General features: G+C 39.5%; 1 protein-coding gene across 1 annotated transcript in view; it reads left to right on the forward strand.

Moving 5' to 3' along the window:
- Window positions 1–25,460, forward strand: part of HSPBAP1 (HSPB1 associated protein 1) — a 78,152-nt gene that overhangs the window by 14,661 nt on the left and 38,031 nt on the right. Inside the window, exons 3-5 of the mRNA XM_058195379.1 lie at window positions 4,736–4,915; window positions 15,131–15,321; window positions 21,446–21,582. Coding sequence (XP_058051362.1) covers window positions 4,736–4,915; window positions 15,131–15,321; window positions 21,446–21,582 — 508 coding nt within the window. The remainder of the gene's footprint in view (window positions 1–4,735; window positions 4,916–15,130; window positions 15,322–21,445; window positions 21,583–25,460) is intronic.

Consider the following 25,460-nt stretch of genomic DNA (forward strand, 5'->3'; position numbering starts at 1 on the left):
GGGGAGACTCTCTGCAGCAACACAAACATTCATTGCACATATCTGTCCCAGGGTCTGTAGTTTGAGGACCCCTGATTTAGTGCAATATAAAAAATGCAAATAATTTTTCCGTGGACCACCAAAATTTTCTCGCGGATCACCGGTGGTCCATGGACCACCAGTTGGTGACCACTGGTCTGGACCAATTCCCACGAATCTCTCAAAATAATAAAAAGTTAAAAGTTAGCATTTAATTATTAATTTGGGAGAAAAAAAATACTCAAAGCTGTAAAAGGAAAGAGAATAATTCGATATAACATGCTTACTTGTCCCAGCTCAGAGTATAATAGCCCAGGTTTTAGTAAAGATCCACCACAGCTGTTGCCACAAGTGGTTGTTGGTTCTCCATCTCTACTCAAAGCTAACTAGGCTGCGTTCCAACCTGAAACTAAGAAGCCAATTGATCTTCATTTCCTGAAGGGGTAGTATGGTAGGAAAACACACTGTGGTTTGTTGTATCTCCTGCAACAAACATCATTTGTAGTGGGTGATGCAGTTTTGATTACACTAGGGGTTTCATAAGAGAATAAAACTGGTCTCGTTCTGATTGGAATATCTATTCCTGCTTGATACTCAGTATTTTTTTTTTACCACCCATTCTGGAAGTGCACTGGAGGAATGGGGAGGGCTTAGCATCTGCCCAAAAAGAAGACCTGGATTCTTTTTTCTGCCATTACTGCTGGAAGCAACAAGCAGAGGGATTTTTATTTTATTTTTTTGGTATCAGTAAGAAAGAAGATTTCTGCTCATGGACATCTCTTTCTGTGGAAAAGATCCATGCTGTTTTATGGTCCACAGAACCCCTTTCCAGAGACCTAGAATTTCACTCCAGATATATTGCACATGATGAACCTTTGTAGAAAAGTCTACAAAAGCAAAATGAACAAAAGGACAGCTGTGCAGCGGTTAAGGACAGTTTAACTAGGAATTATTGCATTTCACTGGGAGACAGTGCTAGAACAGCTGCTAGATCATGGAAGGCTACCTCTGTACTTTATTACCATAAAATGAATGGGTGTCAAGAAGCATGATAGAATTCTAATAAGTAAAATAGAACTTAGAATCTAATATGTCAGAAATGAAATGCCAAACATTGTCATTTTTAATCCATTAAAATGTCCTAGAAACTTGTTCTCTTTTATTATCATGAAAGATTTAAACACACACATATCTTTTCTTTAATCTCAGGTCAAGGTCACCACAATAGTATGCCCAATAACAACTAGTTAATCCATCCACAAAGGCAGCCTGCCAGGAGTTGTAGCTGTGTCTGCAATTGTTGTTCATCACTGGATGTGTTCTCTGTCTAATTTTGCTTTCTGTGCATTGAGCTTATTGCTTGGTTACTGACTCCCCTTTGCCAGCCTGAAACAGAAACATTTGTCAGAGAATACAGCTCCCGTAAAACCCTCACTCCTTTAGACCCGGAGCAGAGGGTGATGCTAAGAGCTTAGTCTCACTTCTGTCTTTTCGGTTTTGGGAATATCATGCGATCCAAATTGCTGCTTGTGAAACATCACAGAAATGATACTTCATATGCAAAACCAAAAAGTAAAAGATGACAATTAAATCCTCGTGGGTTGTTGTTGTTATTGGTTTTTTATTCATCTGAAGGCAGGGAACATACCTAATATTCTTGCTTTCTATTTTCCCCACAGCAACAACAACCCTATGAAGTGGCTTGAGCTGAGAGAGAGTGACTGGACCAAAGTCACCCAGCTGAATTTCGTGCCTACGAAAGGCCTAGAACTGACAGTCTCCTGATTTTTAGGCCACTTCCTTATACCAAACTGGCTGTCAATCGCTCACAAAGCAAAATGTGTAATTGTTAGAAGAGTACCAATAAAGGAGAGTATTTGTAGCTCAGGGTTGAAATGAGGGATCCCTGGTGCTCTCTGAGCTTGGTTGTTTTCTTGCAGACATTTCATTACCCAACCTAGGCAACATCATCAGTGCTAGAGTGAGAAGAGTTTGTATTTGTGTAGATTTGTTACAGTACATAAATATTTCTCCTGGATGAGATTGAAGGCCATCATGATCTAGCATTTGGTTTTGTAATATGATCAACCAGATTCTTTGAAGTAATGTAAGCAAGGGACAGAGACATAGCCACTGCCACCAATTCACCTTCAAGTGATATGTGGAGGCATATTGCTCCCTGGGCATGGAGTCTTCAGAACTAATAGCCCTTGATATCAATGTATCCCATGAATGCATTCAATCTCCTTTTAAAGCCATCCATTGGATTCACCCTTGCAACGTAGGTGTTCTGACCTAAGCTCCCTTAAAAAGCAGGGTCTTGGTTACGGCAAAACCTCTTTTATGTACATGACTCTGAATTACTTTTATTCACAGTCAGCAAGGCCTGTCCAAATAGTCTTTCAGAGGAGTATTTATCAACACACCATATCTCACTTGGCAAGCTGCCACGTAACTTGTTTCCATTCGCAGTACAAGGCAAAACTTGGCAGAGTCTCTCAGAGTCACGGAACGAACAAATTGTTTCCTGCAAAGCCCACTCCCTGTTTGCTCCTCTATTATTTCCTATGGGAGGAGCCAATCACCTCCAAGGTGTGGTTTTACTCCCAAGTCGACCCTGCTTTCTGAGTTGTTCTTGTCTTCTGGCAGATCTGTGCATGCACACACTGGGAACAGGCTCCAGCTGTTCCTCTGCCTCACTGCTGTCTAGCTCCCTCTCTGCCTCCAATACAGAGCCCTCTTCCGAGCTTTACCCAGCCCCCAGGACTGGTCCAAGTTCCTCCCCAACCTCATCACTGTCCGACTCTGCTTGACGGGCCACAAAACAGTGTGGCAATAAATTCCATAGGTTAAATTATCTGCTCTTTTTAAGAATGCAGATTCCCTGCTTCTGATGATTTCCTCCTTGCTCTGGTAAAGACAGTAGTACCAACTTTTTTAAAAAAAAAAACTTCTTCCAAAGAATACTGAGGTTTTGTGAAATTCTAAAGCAGGAGCCCTGAATTTTAATTTGAATGGACAGGTACAAAACCATAAACGATTTCATGAATACTTAACATACATTGCCCAGTAAATTATGCCAGACTTTCCAAACTGGGTTGCACCAATTGCCATAATCCCAGACAATATGGTTAGAAATTAGAGAAGATAATGTCTAACACACCTGAAGGAAATCAGTTTAAAGGAAGCTACTTTATATAATAGTTTGACAAAAGTTTTATAAAATAATAGATGGCATAGCACCAACATTTTATAAGACTTTATGGTTATCTTTCCTCAATCTCAATATTGTTCTTGCCAGTTTTGTTTTTATGTTGGAGATGGTTTTATTGTATTTAAAGTTATTGTTCTGTGGCTTTACTTCTTTTTATGGTTTTAAATTGCTTCTCTAAGTTACTAGGGGAATATTGCTTATTAGGAGTAAACATATAAATAATCCATATAAATAAATAGCTTCCTGTTTGAATTGCCATTTAATGAAATAACAAAAAAGTTGGTTTCATTTGCATAACATAAAAATGTTTTTAAACAATTATCGATGTTCTCATTATTTTAAACTGTTCAGCTGTTCCCTAACATTTGTTATCTATAATTGTTACCAATTTTCAAAAATCTGAAAACCACTCAATTTTTTAAAAACTGAAAAGTGGAGTAGAAGTATCTTCAGTGAATTAATTTTTAATTTTTCCAATTGTAATATTTAATAATCATTATTTTTTTTTATAAAAAAAAGTATCTTCGGTGAACAGGTTTACCAGGTTTTAGCATTCTGAAAGCAGGATGAAAGAGGAGACTTTGTTTCTTGATCCAACTTTCAGAAAGTTTTGTGATTTTCAATAACTTCGTACAAACCATAAAATATTATTCATCTTTTCAAAAACACTTTTAATTAAATAGCTTCTTTAGATCATTATTCGATACTGGAAAAGATTTTTATAAGTTCCGGCTATAACCTGCTTTTTAAAAAATTCTATAGGATGGTTATATTTGTATGAAAAAAAGGTCCTTTCATTTAACATGTCCCTTTAGGGCAATTTTTATAAAAGTACTGAGTTTATTCAAGGCTGCCAACATTTCACAATGACAGTTTCAGTGGGCATATAAATCTAAGGTATAAACTGAAATCTAGGATTAGCATAGTCCTTGAGGAGGCACACTTATTGTTTAGTCTTTTTTCCCTTTTTTAAGTTGAAGAGTTTTTTTTAAAAAAAGTTTGACACTGCAGAAAATATTTAATTACACAAAACAGATTGTATCAGCATATTCAGCCATCTCATGACAATGCTTTATGCCAGCTTTTTCCAAGTTGACTTCCCCATGTATTGGACTAAAATCCTAGTGTCCTCAATGAATGCTCAATAACTAGGGATGATGGACATTGCCCATCCGGTTGGGGAAGATTGCTATATATAGAGGTGTCAGCATTTGGAAAAGCTGTTTTTTTTCTTCACTATATTTCCTTTAAACATTTGTCAATAAGAGATCAGTGATTAATTTCAGATTAATTCTAAATCACGGTGCTATGCTGCACATTAGAAAATCACTGTTGAATTTTTATTTACATTTTAACATGTTCCTGTGGAGATGGCATCAAGATTTGATGAAACAGAACATTTGAAGTACATGGGATATGGAATAGTTATCTTTATATTTTAATGCTGCAACTGTTCTCATGTGATAGCTTACCTTGATATGAATCCCTTTGTTTCATTTGTAGGTGAGCAAGTCAAACCATTTACACCAGAAGAAGCTAAAGAAATTGTGATGACTCTTCAAAAACCAGTGGTCTTCAGCAACATGACTTTCGATTGGCCGGTACTTCATTGGAATGTTACACATCTGGCTAGTCTATTGGCTGGAAAGAAAATACTTTTTAGAATAGGAAGGAAGGACACAGGTAGAGAAGTGACAACCTTCTTTCTTATTTCTCCCTGCATAGATACAGTACTTCAGGTGTATTTTCTCCTTCAAATAAATGGGAAATGCTACAGAATGGTTCACAGTAATATCAGCCATTTTAAAATAATAAAGAACAATAATAAAGCATGTCCATTGTGAGATGGATTAGCAACAAGGTGCCCTCCAAGTATACAATGAAATGAAATGAAACATCCACTGACTTCCATCCACTAACCAGTATTCCTGAAAGAAACAAATTCTTTCTTTTCCCTTAAGGCTTCCTCTGCATCTATTCTAAATATCTGGAGGGATGGGAAGAAGTTTACCTGCATGAATGGAAGAGCACTGACATAGACATTGCTTTCACTTTTCACATAGTCCTCGACTTACACAGTTCATTAAGTCACTGTTCAAAGTTACAATCCCACTGAAAAAAGTGTCTTATGACCATTTTACACAGTAATGACTTTTGCAGCATTCCCATGGTCATGTGATCAAAATTCAGATTCTTGGCAACTGACTTATATTTATCCCAGTTGCATTATCCCGGGGTCATGTGATCACCTTTTGGGACCTTCTGACAGGCAATGTCAATGGACAAGCCAGATTCACTTAACAACTATATTATTAACTTAACAACTGCAGTCATTCACTTAAGAACTGTGCAAGAAATGTCATAAAATGGGGCAAAATTCACTTAACAAATATCTCATTTAGCAACAGAAATTTTAGGCTCAGTGGTGGTTGTAATTTGAGGACTACTGATACTACAATTGACAGTACAGCATATTCATTTACAATGAACCATATACCATCCACAAAATATTACAGATGCAGTAAAATAACTACATATAAATACATTGAACATAAAGGAAGTATCAGGAAGTACCTCTGAGTACAGAGTATATTATTTGCTGTTCAAAAATCCTGTTAGAACTCTAGTTGTAAATTATTGTTTAGAATCCGTCCATAGTAAATAGAATACACACTAAAAAGGGATTTTATTCACTTCTTCACAAAACAGCTGTGCTGTGTTTATTGTTGTGAGCTGTGTGGATATACAAGTACAATTGGGATTGGCCAATTCTGCTTCGGCAATTTTATTTTGAGTTTCAGAAATGTCTGGGATCCAAGGAGTTGTGATTAAACACCAATATTGATTTTCATATTGAAATGAAAATGCTGTCTTCTATTATTTATATGGAACTTATCTGTTTTTATTCATGTAACAGTCTCCAGAATCCTTTGATGAAAGATGCTGTGTAAAATGTTCTACCAAGAAACAAGCTTGTACTAAAAGTGGTGATTTTTACTGTAGGTTAACACTGAAATATGGATGACCAATTTTTCTTCTTCTTTTATTTGCTCCCCCCACCCAAATACCACATTTTCAGCTTTATAGTAGCCTATATATAGTAAATAGGGTCTCAGCAGCTGAGCTTGTTGATCAGAAGTTCAGCCGTTCGAATCCCAGTGTTGCATAATGGGGTGAGCTCCCGTTACTTGTCCCAGCTTCTGCCAACCTAGCAGTTCAAAAGCACGTAAAAAATGCAAGTAGAAAAATGGGGACCACCTTTGGTGGGGAAGGTAATTTGGCATTTAGTCATGTCGGCCACATGACCACGGAGACGTCTTTGGACAGCACTGGCTCTTCGGCTTTGAAACAGAGATGAGCACTTCCCCCTAGAGTCAGGAACAACTAGCACATATGTGTGAGGAGAACCTTTACCTTTACCTATATATAGTAAATTTGGTAGCAACATTAATTGAAAGGCAGCATATGGAGTATTGAGTTCTAGATACAAGATATTATTTTATGGTAAAATACATTAAGGTTCATTTTGTAGATACTCCCCACCTTTGGTATTTAAAAAGGAATAAGAAACTGAGAGAATTAGCCTAAAATTCATGACCTGATCCAAAGAACAAAAGTTATGACTATCCTATTGCTTTCTATCATTCAGATATCTCAATGAATGGAGATTTTTCAAGCTAACTTCATTAAAAAAAACTTATTCTGTTATCACTGGACAACTGTACTTAATTGATAATTTTTAATTATTTACCATGGAAGTATGAATAATTCATAACATAATGAATAATTTTTTATTTCTTGCTGAATCAGAGGTAAATTACTCAAAATCTCTGTTCAGAGGTAAATTACTCAAAATCTCTGTTCAGAGGGTCACAGAACAAGCTATATAATCTTTTGACTATGTCAGCAATAACCAGAATTTTGCACATCCATGTAAATACATTTAATAGTTTGTGCAAGAATTTGCAAGAAATTGAGGCTAGCCCAGATGCACAGATTTTGTATGCTAAATTCAGCCAATCCAATGTACTAGAAATGTTTTGAACCTACACCAATATTTCTTTGCTGGCTAAAAGGGATAACATTTGAATCCCAAAATATCTGGACCGTACCAAATTGTTTGTCTTTGAGAAGCACTGAAATGAATGTTGGATCTTGCTTCCCTCAGCTTTTGCCTCTTCTCTTTTAGAGCAGATGGATCAGGCACAAGGTACTTCATTTTTTTTTATTATTTCTCATATAGTCTACCTTCATATCAGATTAGCAGCATTTTTGAAAGAAGAAGTGTCCATTAAATTTTGCATCTGGACAAGAGCCGAAACTTAAGGGGAAACTCTAAGCACATACTTTTTTAAAAAAAAGTGATTTAGGGTTTTATGTTTGCTTTCGTTTGAAATAAATCAGAATGTTTGAGAATCTCCTAGCTGCCATTCCCATGCAGTCAGAATAATAAGAGACAAGTCCCATATTTTTCACTCTATAAGACACAGTTCCCCGCCCCTCAAAAAAGTGGATGGTGCCGGTCCTTTGGTGAATAGCAGCCAGGCCATTGGTGGCGGGGTCCTTTTACAGTGCTGAACCCCACCTCTTCTGTCTTTATCATTGCCTGCCTCTTCTGTCTCTTTTCCGCAATGCAGGAGTCAATAGAGCTGGCACATGAGAGGACACCTATCTGTGGTCCTCTCAGGCTCCGCCTGATTTTTTTTTCTTGTTTTCCTCCTCTAAACCTATTTGCGTCTTAAGGTCAGATGCGTCTTATAGTGCGAAAACTACGGTACTCTCTGAGCATTGCCTTGCTGGTAAGAATGGAAAGTATCCATATACTGTATTTAAATAACTGTACCTGATGAGTCAAATGAAGAGTTAACAATTATTCTGCCATTCATGCATTCTGCTGCAATTTGGTTTCCCCAGCAACAGTAATTTTGGCCAATGTGTAATATTGTGCATCACGTTTTTGGGCTGAAGGACTAGTTCTTCTAACGAGAAATGAAAGTCTGATAAGCCAATAATTGTGGAATTGCATTGCAATATTGTGGAAACAAAAATAAAGCACCCCCTTTTTCCTTATAGGGGAAAATTTCAGAGTGAGGAAGAAGCTCACTTTATTCACAAATATTGAGTTTGCGAGTACACTTTCTAGCTCTCTTTACATTTCTGCATTTCAGATAGTGCAAAACTGTGTATGATTACACAGAGCCAAAAGTGAGATTAGTTCCTCCAATCCCTTTGGTATCTACTCTGCATAAAACTAAGAAGTTTTATTTAGAGTCTTAATTGCTTGTATAGTAATAGATTTGCATTCCACTTACAATATTGTCAATTCTGTTGAGGTTGGCGCACTCAGGAAACAAGAAGCACCCAAATTTCTGGAATACTGTTTATTGCAAGTAGGATAAGTTAAGAGAATCTTGAAAAGCCTGCCAAAGCAAGTCTTCAGATCAATTTATACTTGGCAAAATTAAGGTGGAGTTACTGAATCTTTTTCTTATGCTTTCCCTCTCCCCTAAGGAATCATTTCTGTAATGGTCTTCCCTCCTATTGTCAAGGTTCCAGAAAAACCTCTTCTGCATAAAAAAAACTCAGAAGCCATTGTCTTTAAGAGATCTTTACTAGCATGAGGAAACTGGCACACGATGAGTGAAATTCCAAAACTGAATTTCCAGATTCTTTTCCCAGTTATACAAACCCCAAGAGTCCCACCCCCTGACCCCTTTGATGGTCACATGGTCCCACGTTCTCCCAGTTCATTCGAATATCTTCTTGCCACTCTTCCTGCAGATGTGAACACCATCCGACCTTGACCGCTTGAAGAATGTTACCATACCCCTCAACCCCCCTCAGGGGAAAAATGTGGCAGCGTCTGGAACCCTAAAGTCTAATATGGTTTCCAGGCCTGACACCTATAATGGTCCCATTTCATCCTCTGTGTTCCTAGGGTTTGTCATACATTCTATTGCATATAGGAAAAGTTCTGTTATAAGCTTTATTATATAATAAATACAGTAGAGTTTTCTTTGACTCAAGCTTGATACCTTGTGACTTTACAGACACACCACTGCATTGTCTTGCTTAAACACCGAACTGATTAGGCATTGCCTTCTTCTGAGCCTTCCATTTACTTATTTGCTTACTTTCCAGCCTAGACACCAATCCTAGGTTTTTTTTTTCTTAATAGTTTTCTTAATGGTTTCCCCTCCAAATCCTAATCAGGTCTGACCCTGCTTAGCTTTTTTAGATTAGTGGGAAGTAAATAACAGTCAAGCCATCTGCTTTCTCTTTAATAAGACATTAGAAATGCAGAATATTGTCCATATGAATATACTTCTACTCACGGGACTTTCTCGCTTTATGAAGTGGGGAAACAATTCTTGCCCATTTTTCCAGATCACTCTCACTCACTGTATTTCCGTAAAGTCAGCTCAAGAGTTTGGGGAGACTCCAGAGCAATATTGCCAATTGCATATGGGGGTGGGGGTGGGGATAGGAAATAAAGGGAATTGACTAAAATTGCTCACCTCCTTTCCCATCAATTGGCAGTGTTCAGAGGCTCTCAGTATTCTTTATTATTCCAAGAAGAGACATATCCACCGGCTCTCTGAAAAATATTTTTGAAAGAGTTTCATGCATCACCATTGAAATTGCCCTTGCCACTGATGATATTTTGTATAGAAAGGTCCTTATCATCTTGATACCGCAGTATTAACTGAATTAAAGGTAATCATACAAGATAAAAGAATGCCAATAAGCTGAGAGCAATTGTAAAAAAAGGAATTTTGAAAAATAGCAAACAGATGTTAATACGCACCTTTGTTATATGCAGTAATGTTGAAAAATGTCTTGCCAGCTTTTAAAATCTGTTTTTACTTTTAAGTTTTAAAGAGAATAAGAACAGAAAGGGAATCTTGCTGGAGGAGACCAAAAGCCCATCTAGTTTTGTACAGATTTTTGCTAACAAAAAGATGAATGCTAGTGGATTCAAATATGCTTTTCATGCCCTGGTAAAATACGTATATTTGGCTGATCTAGGAAATCCATCACTCAGAAATCTATAATTAGTTTTTACGATGATTTATGTCTTTAAAATACAGATAAGCACATACATACTATTGATTGTATACGATCAAATTGTTTTTTACTCCTAGCAACCATATAGAGAGGTTTTCTCCACAATGATCAATTCCTAACCTGTTCTCGCAAGCCTCCCAATGGTGCTTTCATTGCTACTGTAACTGAATCAAAAATCAAATAAATAAATAAAATAAAAATCCATCCACCTTACTGCTGATTCTTCCACCTTTTTCAGTATTAGAGCCTTTTCCAGAGATTTGGGGGTTTACACAATGTGGCCAAACTAGGATTATTTGAGCTTCATTATTTCTGCCTCGAGTGAGACTCTGAGTTGATTGTTCAATGATCCATTGGTTTCTTGGCTGCCCCAGTTATTCTCAGGAAACTTCTCCAATACCAAGGTTCAAAGGAGTTAATACTCTTCCTATCCTGCTTCTTTAAAATCACGGGGAATACCGTACAATACAGTGACTTGTGTGATTCTGATTTTTATAGATATAACACATCACAGCATTTGTATTTTTTCAAGGCCTTCATGGCTGTCTATCAAGTACTAGCCTTGGTGTATTTCTTGACTGCTTTACTGTTGATGGGTGATCTTAAAAGGCAGAACCTATTCATTACTTTGATATATTCATTGTCAGTTCTAAGACTGGTTTTTAATATCTTTTGTCATTATAGTAATTTAGACTTTATATTTAATTTTAGTCCCATTTTTTTCACTGTGCTCTTTGAGTTTTAAGTTTAGCTTGCAGATCTTGGCATTTTTGGCTGTCAGGGAAGGGTCATCAACATAGTGCAAGTAATATTTTCTTCTCTTCCAGCATTAAAACCATACTCATTTTCCCCCCGATTCAGCTTCTTTTAATATATATTCCCTATGTAGGTTGAATAGATAATGGGAGAGTATGCAGCCTTGTTGTACTCTTTTGGCAACCTGGAGTCGGTCTGTTTTGCCACATTCTGGCCATACTTTGGCTTCCTGACCTGTATATAAGTGCTCATGAGGACAACAAGTTCTTTTGTGATTCCCGTTTCTCTGAACACTTTCTACAGCTTGATGTGAACAACACAATCAAGGGCTTTTCTATAATGAATGAAGCACATATTGACATCTTTTTGGCTTTCTTTAGCTTTTGCAATTATCCAGCTTGGATTAATAATAGTATCACATGTTCCTCTGTCTTTTCCAAAGCCAGCTTGAACATCTGGCATCTTTTCTTCCATGTAGGGCTCTAATCGGTGCTCGATAACCCTAAGCATTATTTTGCTAGCATGTGACAATAAGAAAATTGTACAATAATGTGCACAATAAGTCTTTTTTGGTATTGGAATGTAGATTTATGTTGTCTAATCAATTGGCCACGGTGTCATTCTCCAGATTTGCTAACATAGCTTGGTTAATATTTTGACTAATTCTTCTGCTGATGCTTGCCATATTTCATTGGGTGTTACTTTAGTTCCTGTAGCCTTCCAGCTTGGTAATGACAGAGTGCTGATCTAACATCATCTTTCAGTACAAGAGGTTCTTGTAAATAAGGAATATTTTCTAAGGTACCTTGGATGTTAACATCTCTACTGTATAGTGTTTCGGTATACACCTTCCATCTTCCTTAGATCTCTTTTTAATTGGTTACCATCTGTCTACTGGCATCCTTTGGCATATTAATGTTGTTCTCCTATGTATGCAGTACAATGCAATGAGCCATGTGCAGATCTGCACATTGGGGAAACAAAACAACCACTTCATAAACACATGGTACAACAGAGAACAAACGCATCAGGACAAGATTCAGCAGTCCATCTACATTTAAAAGACAAAGGCCACTCTTTTGAAGACAGCAAAGTCCACATTTTGGACAGAGAGGATCACTGATTTGAAAGAGGGGAGCAAAAAGACCATCTATGTCAAAATTGAACAGCCCTCTCTCAACAGAGGGGTGGGATATGACATCATCTATGTCCAGTCTACAACAAGTCCTTTCAACAGTTCCAATAAGGCTCCACACCTATTTGCTCTACTCAGGTGACCCTGATGACACAGATAAACCTCCAGAGGGCACAGATAAACCTCCAATGACTCTCTAAAAGAATGCAAATGACCAGCTGTTTGCAAAGAATATAATTCCTTCCATTCCCCATCATCTAGTCAGAGCTGAAGAAGCTTCTTGGATGAGAAACGTCTTCAAAGAAAAAGCAGAAAGTTCAGTTGCCTCTTGAAAAAGCACCTTTGGGACAACTATGACCTGGATGACTGAGAATCTCCATAGGCATACTCCAAAAGATCTTCAACTCATCCTCAGTAGCACGTGGAGTGCCATCCGATCTGAGGGGTTCATCATCCAGCACTATATTGTCATTCATTATATATTTTCTATCCATGTGGTTTTCTTAGTAAAAACATAGAAGTGGGTTTCCTTCTCCTGCACAGCAAATTGATATCTTTGCCATTGACACTAAGGTGATCATCTACTTCTGGCATCTTCTATATTATGGCTCAATATAGGTGCCTGCTTGCTTGAAGGACCTTGGGTGACACTGCTGGGAATAAATACTCCTAGTGCACAATCCACATTCTTTTTTGATTCCTCCTAGGAACACCCAACAACCACATCATAGCACAGCAGGACTTGGGTGGGATAAACATCCATTATATTATCACAGTGGTTTTCAATCTGTAGTCTGTGGACATCTCGGGGGGGGGGGCGCAATGTCATCATGGGGTCTTGAAGGCTTAAAGAAATGTTATGATTTAAATCTTGAATTAAGTTTTGGGGGGGGCATGGCCATGGCCAAAAAAGATATTTAATAGGGGTCTGTGGTGAAGAAAAAATTGAGAATCACTGCATTAACAAAGTTTGTTAATGCCTTGGTGTCCCGGAGAATTAAATACACTGTAGTGTCATCTACATCTATATCCTTATTTTTCTTTAAAAATATATTATATAGAATAAAGCTCTTTCTCAAATGAACAATAAAATCTATTTTGTGGGGTAAATGGCAAAAAAAATGTAATGGTACTTAATACATTTATGGGGGAATGATTACTTGTTTAGTTGTGGCAATAGCCTACTGAATTTTCATCTAAACAGTCTAGGAAAAAGGCATTTAAAATGTTTATTTGGAATATCATAGACTGACTCTCAGACTATATATGTACAACATTTTCTTCTCTCTTATGAATCATGTCTAGGAGAAAAGATAGAAGAATATCTGGCTATTTATTTTCAGTGTGCATTTCAGTCCCCAAAAGCTCAGATACTGGCTGGTTTGACAGCATACAGATTCAACACCTGTTAAAATCCAGACAAACTAAATGTCTCCACTTGTGAGCTGAACAATATAGTTTTTGCTGATGAATACAGGAAAGAGAAATGTTTCTGGGGAATATTTGAGGAACCTGCTGCTTGTAATCCAAAGTGAACTCTAGACCCTTGGTTTTAAAAAATGTCATTGCATAAAACAGATGCATTAATTCATGAGGTTAAATCACGATGGTTCCGCTGATCTTCCAGCTTTTTATTTCATTTCCTTTTCTCAGAAAAATACAACAGGCAGTCTGAGTGCAAAAGATATCTAATTCTGGCATTATATAAATGCAAGAAATAAAAATGTAATTCAGTCCCTCTGATATGCCAGCAAGGCTCAAAAAGTTCTGGCTTGTAATCCTGGAAGGCAGCTGTTATTCCATGCCAACAACACCAGCCAAGATGGATCAGAGATTGACTTAGTAGAAGGCAACAACCTTGTGTTTCTATGGACTAAAACCTAAGCTTCTTGGCTGGAAAGGAAACATTTCAGGGATTTTAACAGAGGCCCATATCCAAAGAGCCTCACAACTAGGAAATCAGCATCTTCGAATGGCAAATGAGAATTTCGAAAGCAATTGAAAACAAAGCATAGGCTCTAGGGCTAAAACAAAGTTCTCTCTGAAGATGCTAAGCAATTATTTAAATCTTGACAGAGATTTTTAAGAGAGTTGAAAAAGCACTGAGTCTCTGCAGTGCCACTAGTCTATACATTTGTGGCACTGGGGAAGCTCAGTATTCCCCGTCACTTAAATCAGGGATCTTCAAACTTGACAACTTAAGACTTGTGGACTTCAACTCCCAGAATTCCCCAGCCAGACAATTCTGGGAGTTGAACTCCACAAGTTTTAAAGTTCCCAGGTTTGGAGAGACCTGACTTAAATAATGGTGGACTTGGGCACATTCATTGATCATGCACCAAAATCTAAGCCCAAATTAGCTTGGATCCTAAAACAAATGTACAATTATTGGAAGATTGGATTGCTGTTCTCACAGCTACAGATGGGATAACCAGCTACTGAATCTAAGAAGGCAGTTAGTTCTCTTTTCCTACTGGCACTCTGCGTTTTCAGTAACTATTTATGAAATACATAAAGCAAGCAGCAGGTTTTTGGTTATTTGCTCCTTTAGATTCCATTTTTATATCAGTAGGGTCCACACGATGAGATTTGGTGGCAACATTATGAAAAATTCAGTAACTCCAAAAGGGACAAACATTTTTTGAAAGAACTAGATACAGTTTAAAGGCAAATGCAAAACCTCATCTACAGACTTAGGCACAACAAAGGCTCCAAGCAGTAAAAGAGTTACGCATGAGCGTTGTCATATATGCTGCATCTTCGACTGAAACATCTATAAACTGCTGTAATTTCATTTGTGATTTTTATATTGCATTTAACCAGCAGTCTGAGGGTGAGAGAGAAAGTTATTGCTTTCTCTCCTAAAGTGCTTTGCTTCATATCTGTCTTTTATTATTGGTGTTGTGTTTAATGTGCATTTAATGTCTCTTCTGATACAGCTACGGCTCCTCTCTTTGAAACGGAGTGTGCGTATGCAGAGGCTACGCTTGATGATTTTCTGGCCTGGAGTGGAAGACAGCAACCTTGTCCTTCTGGACCATTCAGTAGTTATGATTTGTGTAAATACTGGATGTATGCTGACTATAAGTACATCAATACGCTATTTGAAGACAAGCCAGAACATTTTCAGGTACATTTAGTTTCCTTTGTCCTTTATTTATCTCATCAAAATGATGGGATGATTCAAGAAATCCTGATTATTATGGAACCTTTTTCTGATGTACTGAAAGAAGTGCTGTGGAGGGTTTTAAAAAACATTTTATTTTGTTTTTAAATATTTAATTTATTTAAATGAATATTTAATTGCACTGGTAGTTTTCTTCCCAAAGATTCAAGCACTGTACAGTACATATGAGCTTTACCAGTTCTATTATCATAGAATCACAGAGTTAACAAAATCCATATAGGCCGCAGTCCAATTTTCTGCTTGACTATGAAATCTGAAGACAAAGCTTTCCCAGTAAATGGCTATCTACTCATGGCTTGGACATCTTCACTTGGAAGAGGCCCCATATTTCTGAAGAATGTATTGTATTGTCAAACTATTCTTACCATCAATAATTCCTTCTGGTATCCAGATTTCTGAAATTCCAGATGGTATCCTTCTGTAACTCAATCTCATTAGATCTTGCCTACCTTCTGTCACCTGCAGAAAGCCCTTCAAGAATGCTTGAAGAGGACTATCACATTCAACCAGTGTCCTCATGCTAGACACATTCACTTCCTTTATACATTCCTAGTAGCACTTGTCTTCCCTAATCAGTAATAATCATTCCTTTCTTCTGAGTTCAATTCAGTTAGCTACAATGGTCTCTTCTTACAGTATTACTTCCAGAATTGAATGCAGTGTCAAAACAGTCCTGTGAAGGTTATTAGGCAGAAAGGCAATAATTAAGTCAAGGTCACTCAGTGAATGTCCTTCTTCACCTGATTTTGACCAGCTCTTCCATACTAACTATGAATTAATCACTCTATATTTAAATTTCACAAACGTATGCTATGTACCTTTATAGCAGCAGTGAAATCCGGCCGGATCTATCCTGTCTGCGTGAACCGGTATGCCAGCAGCAGGAGGCTCCGCCCATCCCCAGGATGTTATTACGTCCTGTTTTTGACCCTCTGCGCATGCGCAGAAGGCTCTGCACACACACAGAAGAGGCATGCACACACATAGCATGCTCGCATTTTTACACGCTCCCATTCCCGAATCGGTAGCAAAGGTAAGTGGATTTCACCGCTGCCTTATAGTACCCTTTAAATATGTTTACCTACTTGATTCTCCCTCTCCCAAGCTGTAGGATAACAACACTGGCTTATCTTATTGGGCTGTTAGAAAGAATTCTGATACATTCAATGCAAAACAGATAAGCTATTCAATTAAACATTACATGTACAAATAAAACTATGTTCAAAACTATATGTTCAGTGAAAACACCGTGTGATTAAAAACACAACACATAACCTACAAACTCTTTTTGGGCCATAGTCTGTAGAATGTGGGGAGCTGTAATGGGATCTGTAATCCAAGAGCAGTTGCTGGATTATATGTTGCCTGTCCTTGAGGTAAATGATAGGAATCATTATAGCTTTATAGAGAGGTGAGATAGAAGGGCTTTCAATAAATACTGTTAAGAAACTGGAACATTTGACTTTGCTCAACAGTTATTCAACCAGAGGCAGACAGAGAAATTTCATTACCTGTTCCTGGTGAAGTAATTTATGCATGCCAGTGATACATACCATCAGGAGTATACCCAAAGCCACCCAAGATAAGTAGTCATTCATAGAAGAGGGGACAGTATAAATATAATTTATTGGAGAATGGCAACCCACTTCAGTATTCCACCCAGGAAACCAAATGGACAATAACCAACAGTTTCATGTCAACGCGGTTCTGAAAGATGAGCTTCCTACACTACTCTTTTTTTTTAAATGACAGAGTGAATAGACTATACCCATGATGGCGAACCTATGGCATGCATGCCACAGGTGGCACGCAGAGCCCTTTCTGAGGGCATGCCAGCCATTGCTCTAGCCCAGCTCCACCACGCATGCATGGGCGCCTCCCACCGGCCAGCCGGTGTTCAGGTCTGCCACGCATGCGTGGGGGGCAGGGCGCATGTGAGGGACGTGTGTGTGAATGCGTGGGGGTGGGGTGCATGTGCCAGGAGTGCTTGCATTGCATTTGGGGTATTTGTGCATGCGCCACCGCACCCTGTTTTGGGTCTGGAAGACCTCCTACACCAACCTGAACACCAAAACGACATGGGGGGAAACACACGTGTATGCATGGGGGAGGGATGCATATGCGAGGGAGGGGCACATGGGGTGTGCTCGCATTGCATTTTGGGGTTTTGGGCACGTGCAGGTGCATTTGCGCACTCACGCGCTTTGGGCACTTGGCACCAAAAAGGTTAACCATCACTGGAATATACCATCCCAATGCAGATATGCAGATATGAAGTTGAAATAGTAATAGACGTTATCTTCTAACCTTAAAAATGCACAAGAATATTGTCTATAGCCATTAAATAAAGAGAACATCTGCTGCTTGGGTGAAAGACTTTGACATATCTAGACAAAATAATAAAAGAGAAGAAATTTCACACTGAGAGCAAACAAGACTGTGGTTTTCCCACTCATAATATAGGACTGTGAAAGTGGAACCATTCAAAAAGATAAAGAAATATTATGAGCCTTTGAGTTGGATGGCTGGAGAAAATTGGTTGAGAATTTATTGGACTACAAGAAAAAATAGATGAAGTAAATCCAGACTTCTCACGGGAAGCACTAATAATGAAACTGAAGTTTATTTGGGGCTTACGATGAAAAGGAACAAGTCACCGGAGAGAGACACCGGTGCTTGGGAAATTCAAAGGCTACAAAAAAAGGCAATGGAAGATAAGGGAACTAGATAACTAATAGCAATAGCACTTAGGCTTATATACCCTTCACAGTGCTTTACAGCCTTCTTTAAACCGTTTCCAGAGTCAACATATTTCCCCCAACTATCTGAGTCCTCATGATACAAATATGAGTTCTCAAAACATTCAGAAAAGAGACTGTTGATAGCCAGTACTGGCAAGATAATGCCATGAAGAGTCAAAGCAACTGAATGACTGAACAATGACAACAACCAAGAGGGTAACAGGAGTGAAATATTTCCTGTTCCTCTTTTCCCCCATGTAGCAAAGACGTGCTTTAAAAATGTCTGTATATTATAATCTGATTTGGTCACAACATGAAGAGGCTTTTTTTTTAAAAAAAAAAATCTGCTTAAGATACTGAGTATTATTAATGCCGTTAAACTAGTCGAGAAATTTGCTTCCATTGGTAACTTGTCTTTTCTAAATTTTCATAGTGATTTGCTGCTTTGCATCTAGTTTTTATTTATGTTTTTTCCTAAGGTGACTTGAAGGGTACAAGAAGGCCAGTTTACCTCTTTTTTTGTTCATCATGATTAATTGAGCCATTTAGAAGTTGTTTGAAACTTAGATTGCATTGTTTATCATTTACAGTTATGTGGCTTAAGGTAATGATTCTATTATTTTAACGGGCAAACAATACCTCATGTCATCCAGAATTTTTGTTGTTGTTTTTGTTGTTAACTTGATATCACATTACAAACTTCTGACCGATAAATCACAGGCAAGATAAATGTGTAGAGCTTAAATAGAAATGAGAGCTCTTAAAGTGACATATGGGTATATTAGCTCTGTTGTAAGTAGTAAGCAAAATAAATGTAATTCGGAAGTAATGTGCCATCTGTTATGGTTGGGATACTTACAAACTGCATTTGTTTCAGCTGCTGATCTTTTTTCTTGTAAGAAAAGAGAATGCAACCCGTTGTGCCAGAATTTCAATACTTACCAATTCCTTTTCAGTTTACGGGATAAAAACTATTTTTCCCATAATCTGTCAGATATTTATTGAAGCTGTATACTTTTTTAAAAAAGGGGGTGGTGGTCTTTTTTAATCTAATATTATGTTCTTTCTCTTTGTCCTCAAGTTTCAACAGAATGCAGAAGCCAGTTAGGTGTGAGATTAAAGTGTGGAGATGGTTATTACCATTAACTTTATCACCGAAATACTTGTATTGGATTTAAAATTTTATGGCTGTGGAAAGCTGGAAGAGCAATTTTTCCTTTGAGGTTTCTTGAAGCTTCTGACAAATGTTTGCGTTAGTCTTTTATATTTCTTTCTTGTAGATCAAGTAATATCCTGCTGTTACCTCATTAGTGGGCAGCTTAGCATTTACCTGCGTGATTCTCCAGTGTGGAGTCTCAGAAAAATAGATATAATCTTACAAGGAGTTAAAACTATAAAAAATCAGGATATATTAAATGTTGCAAAGGCTTATCCTTGAAGCTGGAAGAAAAAAACTAAGGGAAAGAATTTAGGAGGAATAGTGGGGTTTTATATGTCATATGCCATACATATATGGATTTAGTGGTTCCTACTGGTCTTGTGCTAATACCATAAAATTTATATAGTATTGAATGTGAGGCAATATTAAAAGGTCAAGCTGTGGAAGAAAAAGTATTTCTGGATTCTGGGCCATTCTCTGAAGAAACAGAGGTTTCTTTTCAGAGGTTTGCATTGGTTAGTTTTCAGAGGCTATTTTGTTTTTTAGACAGAAAACCAAAGGCCACAAGAATTATCATTTCATGAAAGAACAATCTTCACTTCTCTCTTCCTTCTTCCACCTTCAATGCATTCTTTTTTGGAAGAGAAGTAAATGTCTTGAACACCGTGGTGGGCTGCTGGTGGTTTGGACTGGTTCTAGTGAATCAGTAGTTCCGACCATCAGCTGGCCCCACCCACCTGCTCCTATCCTGTCCTATATTTCCTTTTTTCTGGCTCAGCTGATTCACACGGCACAGCTGATTTCCGCACTTCTGCTGTTCTACTGACCGGGGCTGCCTTAGAAGGTAAGCAGCTGAGCTTCAGATTGCTGTATTTTAAATGCTGTGCACAAGTGCGTTAGGCGCGTGTGCAAAGCGCGCGTTCACAGAACCAGTTGTTAAACCGGTTGCAGCCCACCACTGCTTGAACACATCAAAATGCTGTAGAAACTGCAAAAAGCAAAATATACCAAAGACTCAGTATTATCTACCGTTAAGTTTGCTGCATACTTCCTTGTGTGGTATGCAGTTATGATGTATTGAAAGAGCCAATGTGGTCTAGTGGTTAAGATGCAGAACTATGAGTAGGGACATCCGGGTTCAAATTCACCTTAGACATGAATTTTATTGAGCACCTTTGCATTACTTGCTTTCTGTCAGGACAACCCAACTCATAGAGTTTTTGTTGTGTGGAAAATTACAGGAAGCAGTGCCATGTATAGGAAACTATATGCACATTTCTTTCTTCATTGGCAGCATCAAATAGAAATATTCTGATCCAAGAAAATAAATGTATATCATTGAGTCCTGCACAAAAGAACTTATCATGCTTCTTTTTTTCAATTATTCACTCACTTGCTCTCTCTCACATACAGGTGCTATGAAAATTAACAATTTACTCAAGGTTGAGATAACAGCAGACAAGAAATTCATAACAAAACAGGGCCTCTGAAAGAAGCTTACTTGAGTGATTTTCCTTTAACAGGAATGCACAGAAGAATAGTCAAATCCAGTCCAGAATTCTGAGACCTGGTCATGATTGTCAGTCAATCCAGAGGTCAGAATTTAATGAGCAGAATCCATCCAAACAACACTCAAGAACCAGAAATTGGATAGTTGATTCCAATGAGGAACCATAGGTCAGGGATGCCTCTTAAATCAGGCTGTAGCCAGCTGCTTTTAATCAAGATAATTATTCCCTTGCTTGGTAAGGAGTGTAATAGAACATATTTGCTCTACTCTTTAGTCTCACTGTGTGTTGGGGGAGGAGGGCTGGTTAGGGTTAGGGTTAGTGCTTTTCAGCCCTCTCTAAGAAGTTTACAGAGTCAGCATATTGCCCCCAACAGTCTGGGTCCTCATTTTATTGACCTCAGAAGGATAGAAGGCTGAGTCAACCTTGAGCTGGTGAGAATCAAACTGCCAAACTGCTCGCAGCCAGCAGTAGTCTGCAGTACTGCATTCTAACCACTGTGACACCACAGCTCTAATGATGTTAATTATATCCATTGTTTGAATTGCTTTAGGGTAGGCACTGAATGAAGTCCAAGCCAAAATTTTGTCCATTGTAGCTGAAGTCTGCTAAATGTGATTTTGTAAAATCAAGGTTATATTGTATTACCTTTGTGATAGGATATTCGATGGTCTGACTTTGGATTTCCTGGAAGAAATGGAAAGGAGAGCACTCTGTGGATTGGTTCCACCGGAGCAAACACACCCTGTCATTTGGATTCCTATGGTTGCAACTTGGTGTTGCAGGTGCAAGGCAGGTAAGAAGGAATAGACAATTGCTCTCTTTATCCCTCTGATAGAGGGATTCCTGATTTTTTTCATTATTTTTAACTTTTAAACTGCTCTGATGTTCAGAGCTTTTTCGTGGTGTGAAGTGCCTAGGCTCATTATTACAAAAGAGAAATATTTTTAAATGAGAAAATTGGTATCAGTGTTAATTAAATTATTACATTAATGTCCATATAAAAATCTTATGCTTCTGAAACAAGTACCGTATATACTCGAGTATAAGCCGATCCGAATATAAGCCGAGGTACCTAATTTTACCACAAAAACTGGGAAAAACTATTGACTCGAGTATAAGCCGAGGGTGGGAAATGAGGCAGCTACTGGTCAATGTAAAAAATAAAGATAGAGCCAAGTAAAATAACATGAATATTTATTTGAACGAAAAACAATAAAAGTGCAAAAGGGGGTCCCCAAAAAGAATATGGTATCAAAAATACAGTATCTTTAAAAGTAACAGCAACCAAGCTAACGAGAGCTAAAATCCCTCAAAACTGGAGTTCTCCTCCTCATCATCTGTTTGTCCAAACAGAGCTTCAGCTACTTCAGCTTCTGTGATGTTATCCGCATATACGTTGTCGTCATCACTGAGTTCACAGTCGCCATCATCACTGCTGTCACTCTCATACAATGCGCTGTCTTCACTGCCATCCATAGCATTACTAATGCCACATTTCTTGAAGGCACGTTGCACCATGTCCTCTGGAATATCTTCCCATGCATCACGAACCCACTGTGCTATTAGTTCTATGTCTGGCTTTCTCAGATTTCCAACTTTTGTCAGACGAGCTTGACCAGATGTCATCCATTCATGCCACATCCTTCGCACATGGTCCTTGAAAGGTTTATTTAAACTGACATCTAGGGGCTGCAATACAGATGTAAGCCCACCTGGAATAACGGCCAAAGTGACTTGAGATGACTTTGCCAATTTTTTTATGTCATCAGATGTGTGGGCTCTGAACATATCCCAAACTAACAGTGATCTTCTAGTCCAGTCCCCACTCCTCAAGCAAGAGATCCTATACTGTTTCAGACAAAGGATTGTCCAGTCTGTTCTTTAAAAACCCTCCAGGAATGAAGTGTCCAATAAGGTTCAAATTGCAAGTACCGTAGTCCTCAATTTAAGACTGCAATTGAGCCCAAAACATTGTTTTGTTATTTTTCCCTAACTGTATGTATCCCCTGCCCCCATTTTACGCCAGGCTGCCATCAAAGCAAGCACGGCTGAATATTATTATTATTATTATTATTATTAGTATTATTATTATTATTATTATTATTATTATTATTATTATCATTATCATCATCATCATCATCATCATTATTATTATTATTATTATTATTATCATTATCATTATTATCATTATTATCATCATCATTATTATTATTATTATTATTATTATTATCATTATTATCATTATCATCATCATCATTATTATTATTATTATCATCATTATTATTATCATTATTATTATTATTATTATTATTATTATCATTATCATTATTATTATCATTATCATCATCATTATTATTATTATTATTATCATTATTATTATTATTATTATATGATGATGATTTTTTGCATTGGACAGAGCGAGCTTCAGTTTACCAAACTTTGTATCTTTTAATGAAACGTGTTAGTCTGAAGGGACTGTTTGAACTCACAAAACACTTGCAACTTTTAGTTCCGTGCTGAGGATTTTGGAAAGCAGCCCAGCAATATTTATTTATTGCTCGGACTGCTCTTATTTTCACTCCCCTTTCTTTCTTTTCCTTCCTCCTCCTCCTTCTCTGCCTCTCTTCGCCCCCACCTCCCGGGATCCTTGCGGGTCAAGGTTCTGCCCTGCCTTACACCAGCCGCCCACCCATGCCAAGGTCTCCTGGCTCTTTCGCCTCTGTAAGCAGCGGCTCGGCAGCGCCGCCTCCCTCCATGGATCGGCTCCTTCCCAGCACTGAAGGCATCCTTAGGAATACACCTCCACCTCCAGGAAAATAAAAAGAGGCAGAGAAGGTAAATCGCCCGCCTGCTCGAAAGGAAGGGAGAGGACTCCAATGGAAGAAGGAGAGGAGAATTACCAATAACAAACACAAAGCGCTGGGTTAGAGGTGCCTTGTCATGTACAAGGAGATCAGAGAGGGCAACCACCGCGAAACAATAATCAGACTCAAAACGGGCTGCTTATTTGCCATTTGCTCTGGGTAGAACGGGTTTTTTTTTTAAAAAAAAATTGGTTTGGAGAAGGAAAGCTAATTTGCTGATCTGCGCGAGGGTCGGTTTCTTTTGCCTCCCTTCTTCTTCCTCCTCCTTCTTCCCACCCTAGCTTGCAATGCCCCCATCTCTCCTCCTCCTCCTCCTCCTGCCCCCCTCTCGGGGGGGAGAAATTGTTTGTTCTTGCCGTATTTCTCCGCTTTCCAAGAGGCTTTTCTTTTTCACCTCTTTCTCCCCACCTCCCCAATTTCCATAGGGGGGAAAAAAAACCCTGGGGAAAACTTGGCAAAAAATAAAATAAAATAAAAAGTACTGAGTGCAAATGTTTTTTTTTTTATACTGTAGTTGGAGTTTTCCACGCTTTTTCACATTCAAGGCAGCATTCTCCCCCATCCTCGCTGCTTTTCCAAAACATGCTTTGAAACCTTTGCATTTTATTGGGATGTATTCAGGACAACGCCTCCGCCTCCGAGGGCGAGAGGAGGACAGTAAGAGGAGGCGAGTGACAAACAAATAAAGAGAGTTCTTCTCGCCTTGGCGTTTGACACACTCGCCGCCCTCTCCGAAAGCCGAAATTGAGTGCGGCGGCAGTGGGGTGGGTGGGTGGGTGGGTGGGGAGGCCGCCGTGAAGTGCCGGCTGGGGAGCCCGGGATTGAAGTGCCGGCATGCTTTGCCAGCTCGGCCGGCTGCTTTGGGGCGGCTGGCCTCCGGCGCTTCCGCCGCTTTTGATGGCGGCGGCGGTGGTCGGCGGAGGGGCGGAGGGGCGTTGACATTTCGCCTCTCACTGCCTCCTCTTGCCCGCGGTGGCGGAGGCGTTGTCACCGCCTCCTCCGAAAGCCGAAATTGAGTGCGGCGGCAGGGGAGGCCGCCGTGAAGTGCCGGCTGGGGAGCCCAGGAGCCAATCCCGGCCCCCAGCCGGCACTTCACGGCGGCCTCCCCACCCACCCCACTGCCGCCGCACTCAATTTCGCCGGAGAGGAGGGCGAGGGTGACAAACGCCAAGGCAGAAGAACTCTATTTGTTTGTCACCGCCTCCTCCGAAAGCCGAAATTGAGTGCGGCGGCAGGGGAGGCCGCCGTGAAGTGCCGGCTGGGGAGCCGGGATTGGCTCGGGCTCCCCAGCCGGCACTTCACGGCGGCCTCCCCACCCACCCACCCCACTGCCGCCGCACTCAATTTCGGCTGGAGAGGAGGGCGAGGGTGACAACGCCTCCGCCTCCGAGGGCGAGAGGAGGCGAGTGACAAACAAATAAAGAGAGTTCTTCTCGCCTTGGCGTTGTCACCGCCTCCTCCGAAAGCCGAAATTGAGTGCGGCGGCAGGGGAGGCCGCCGTGAAGTGCCGGCTGGGGAGCCGGGATTGGCCCCGGCCCCCAGCCGGCACTTCACGGCGGCCTCCCCACCCCCACTGCCGCCGCACTCAATTTCGCCGGAGAGGAGGGCGAGGGTGACAAACGCCAAGCGAAGAACTCTATTTGTTTGTCACCGCCTCCTCCGAAAGCCGAAATTGAGTGCGGCGGCAGGGGAGGCCGCCGTGAAGTGCCGGCTGGGGAGCCCGGGATTGAAGTGCCGGCTGGGGAGCCCGGGATTGAAGTGCCGGCTGGGGAGCCCGGGATTGAAGTGCCGGCTGGGGAGCCCGGGA

The sequence above is a fragment of the Ahaetulla prasina genome, chromosome 1, assembly GCF_028640845.1.
Source record: "Ahaetulla prasina isolate Xishuangbanna chromosome 1, ASM2864084v1, whole genome shotgun sequence".
In the NCBI taxonomy this organism is placed as follows: Eukaryota; Metazoa; Chordata; class Lepidosauria; order Squamata; family Colubridae; genus Ahaetulla; species Ahaetulla prasina.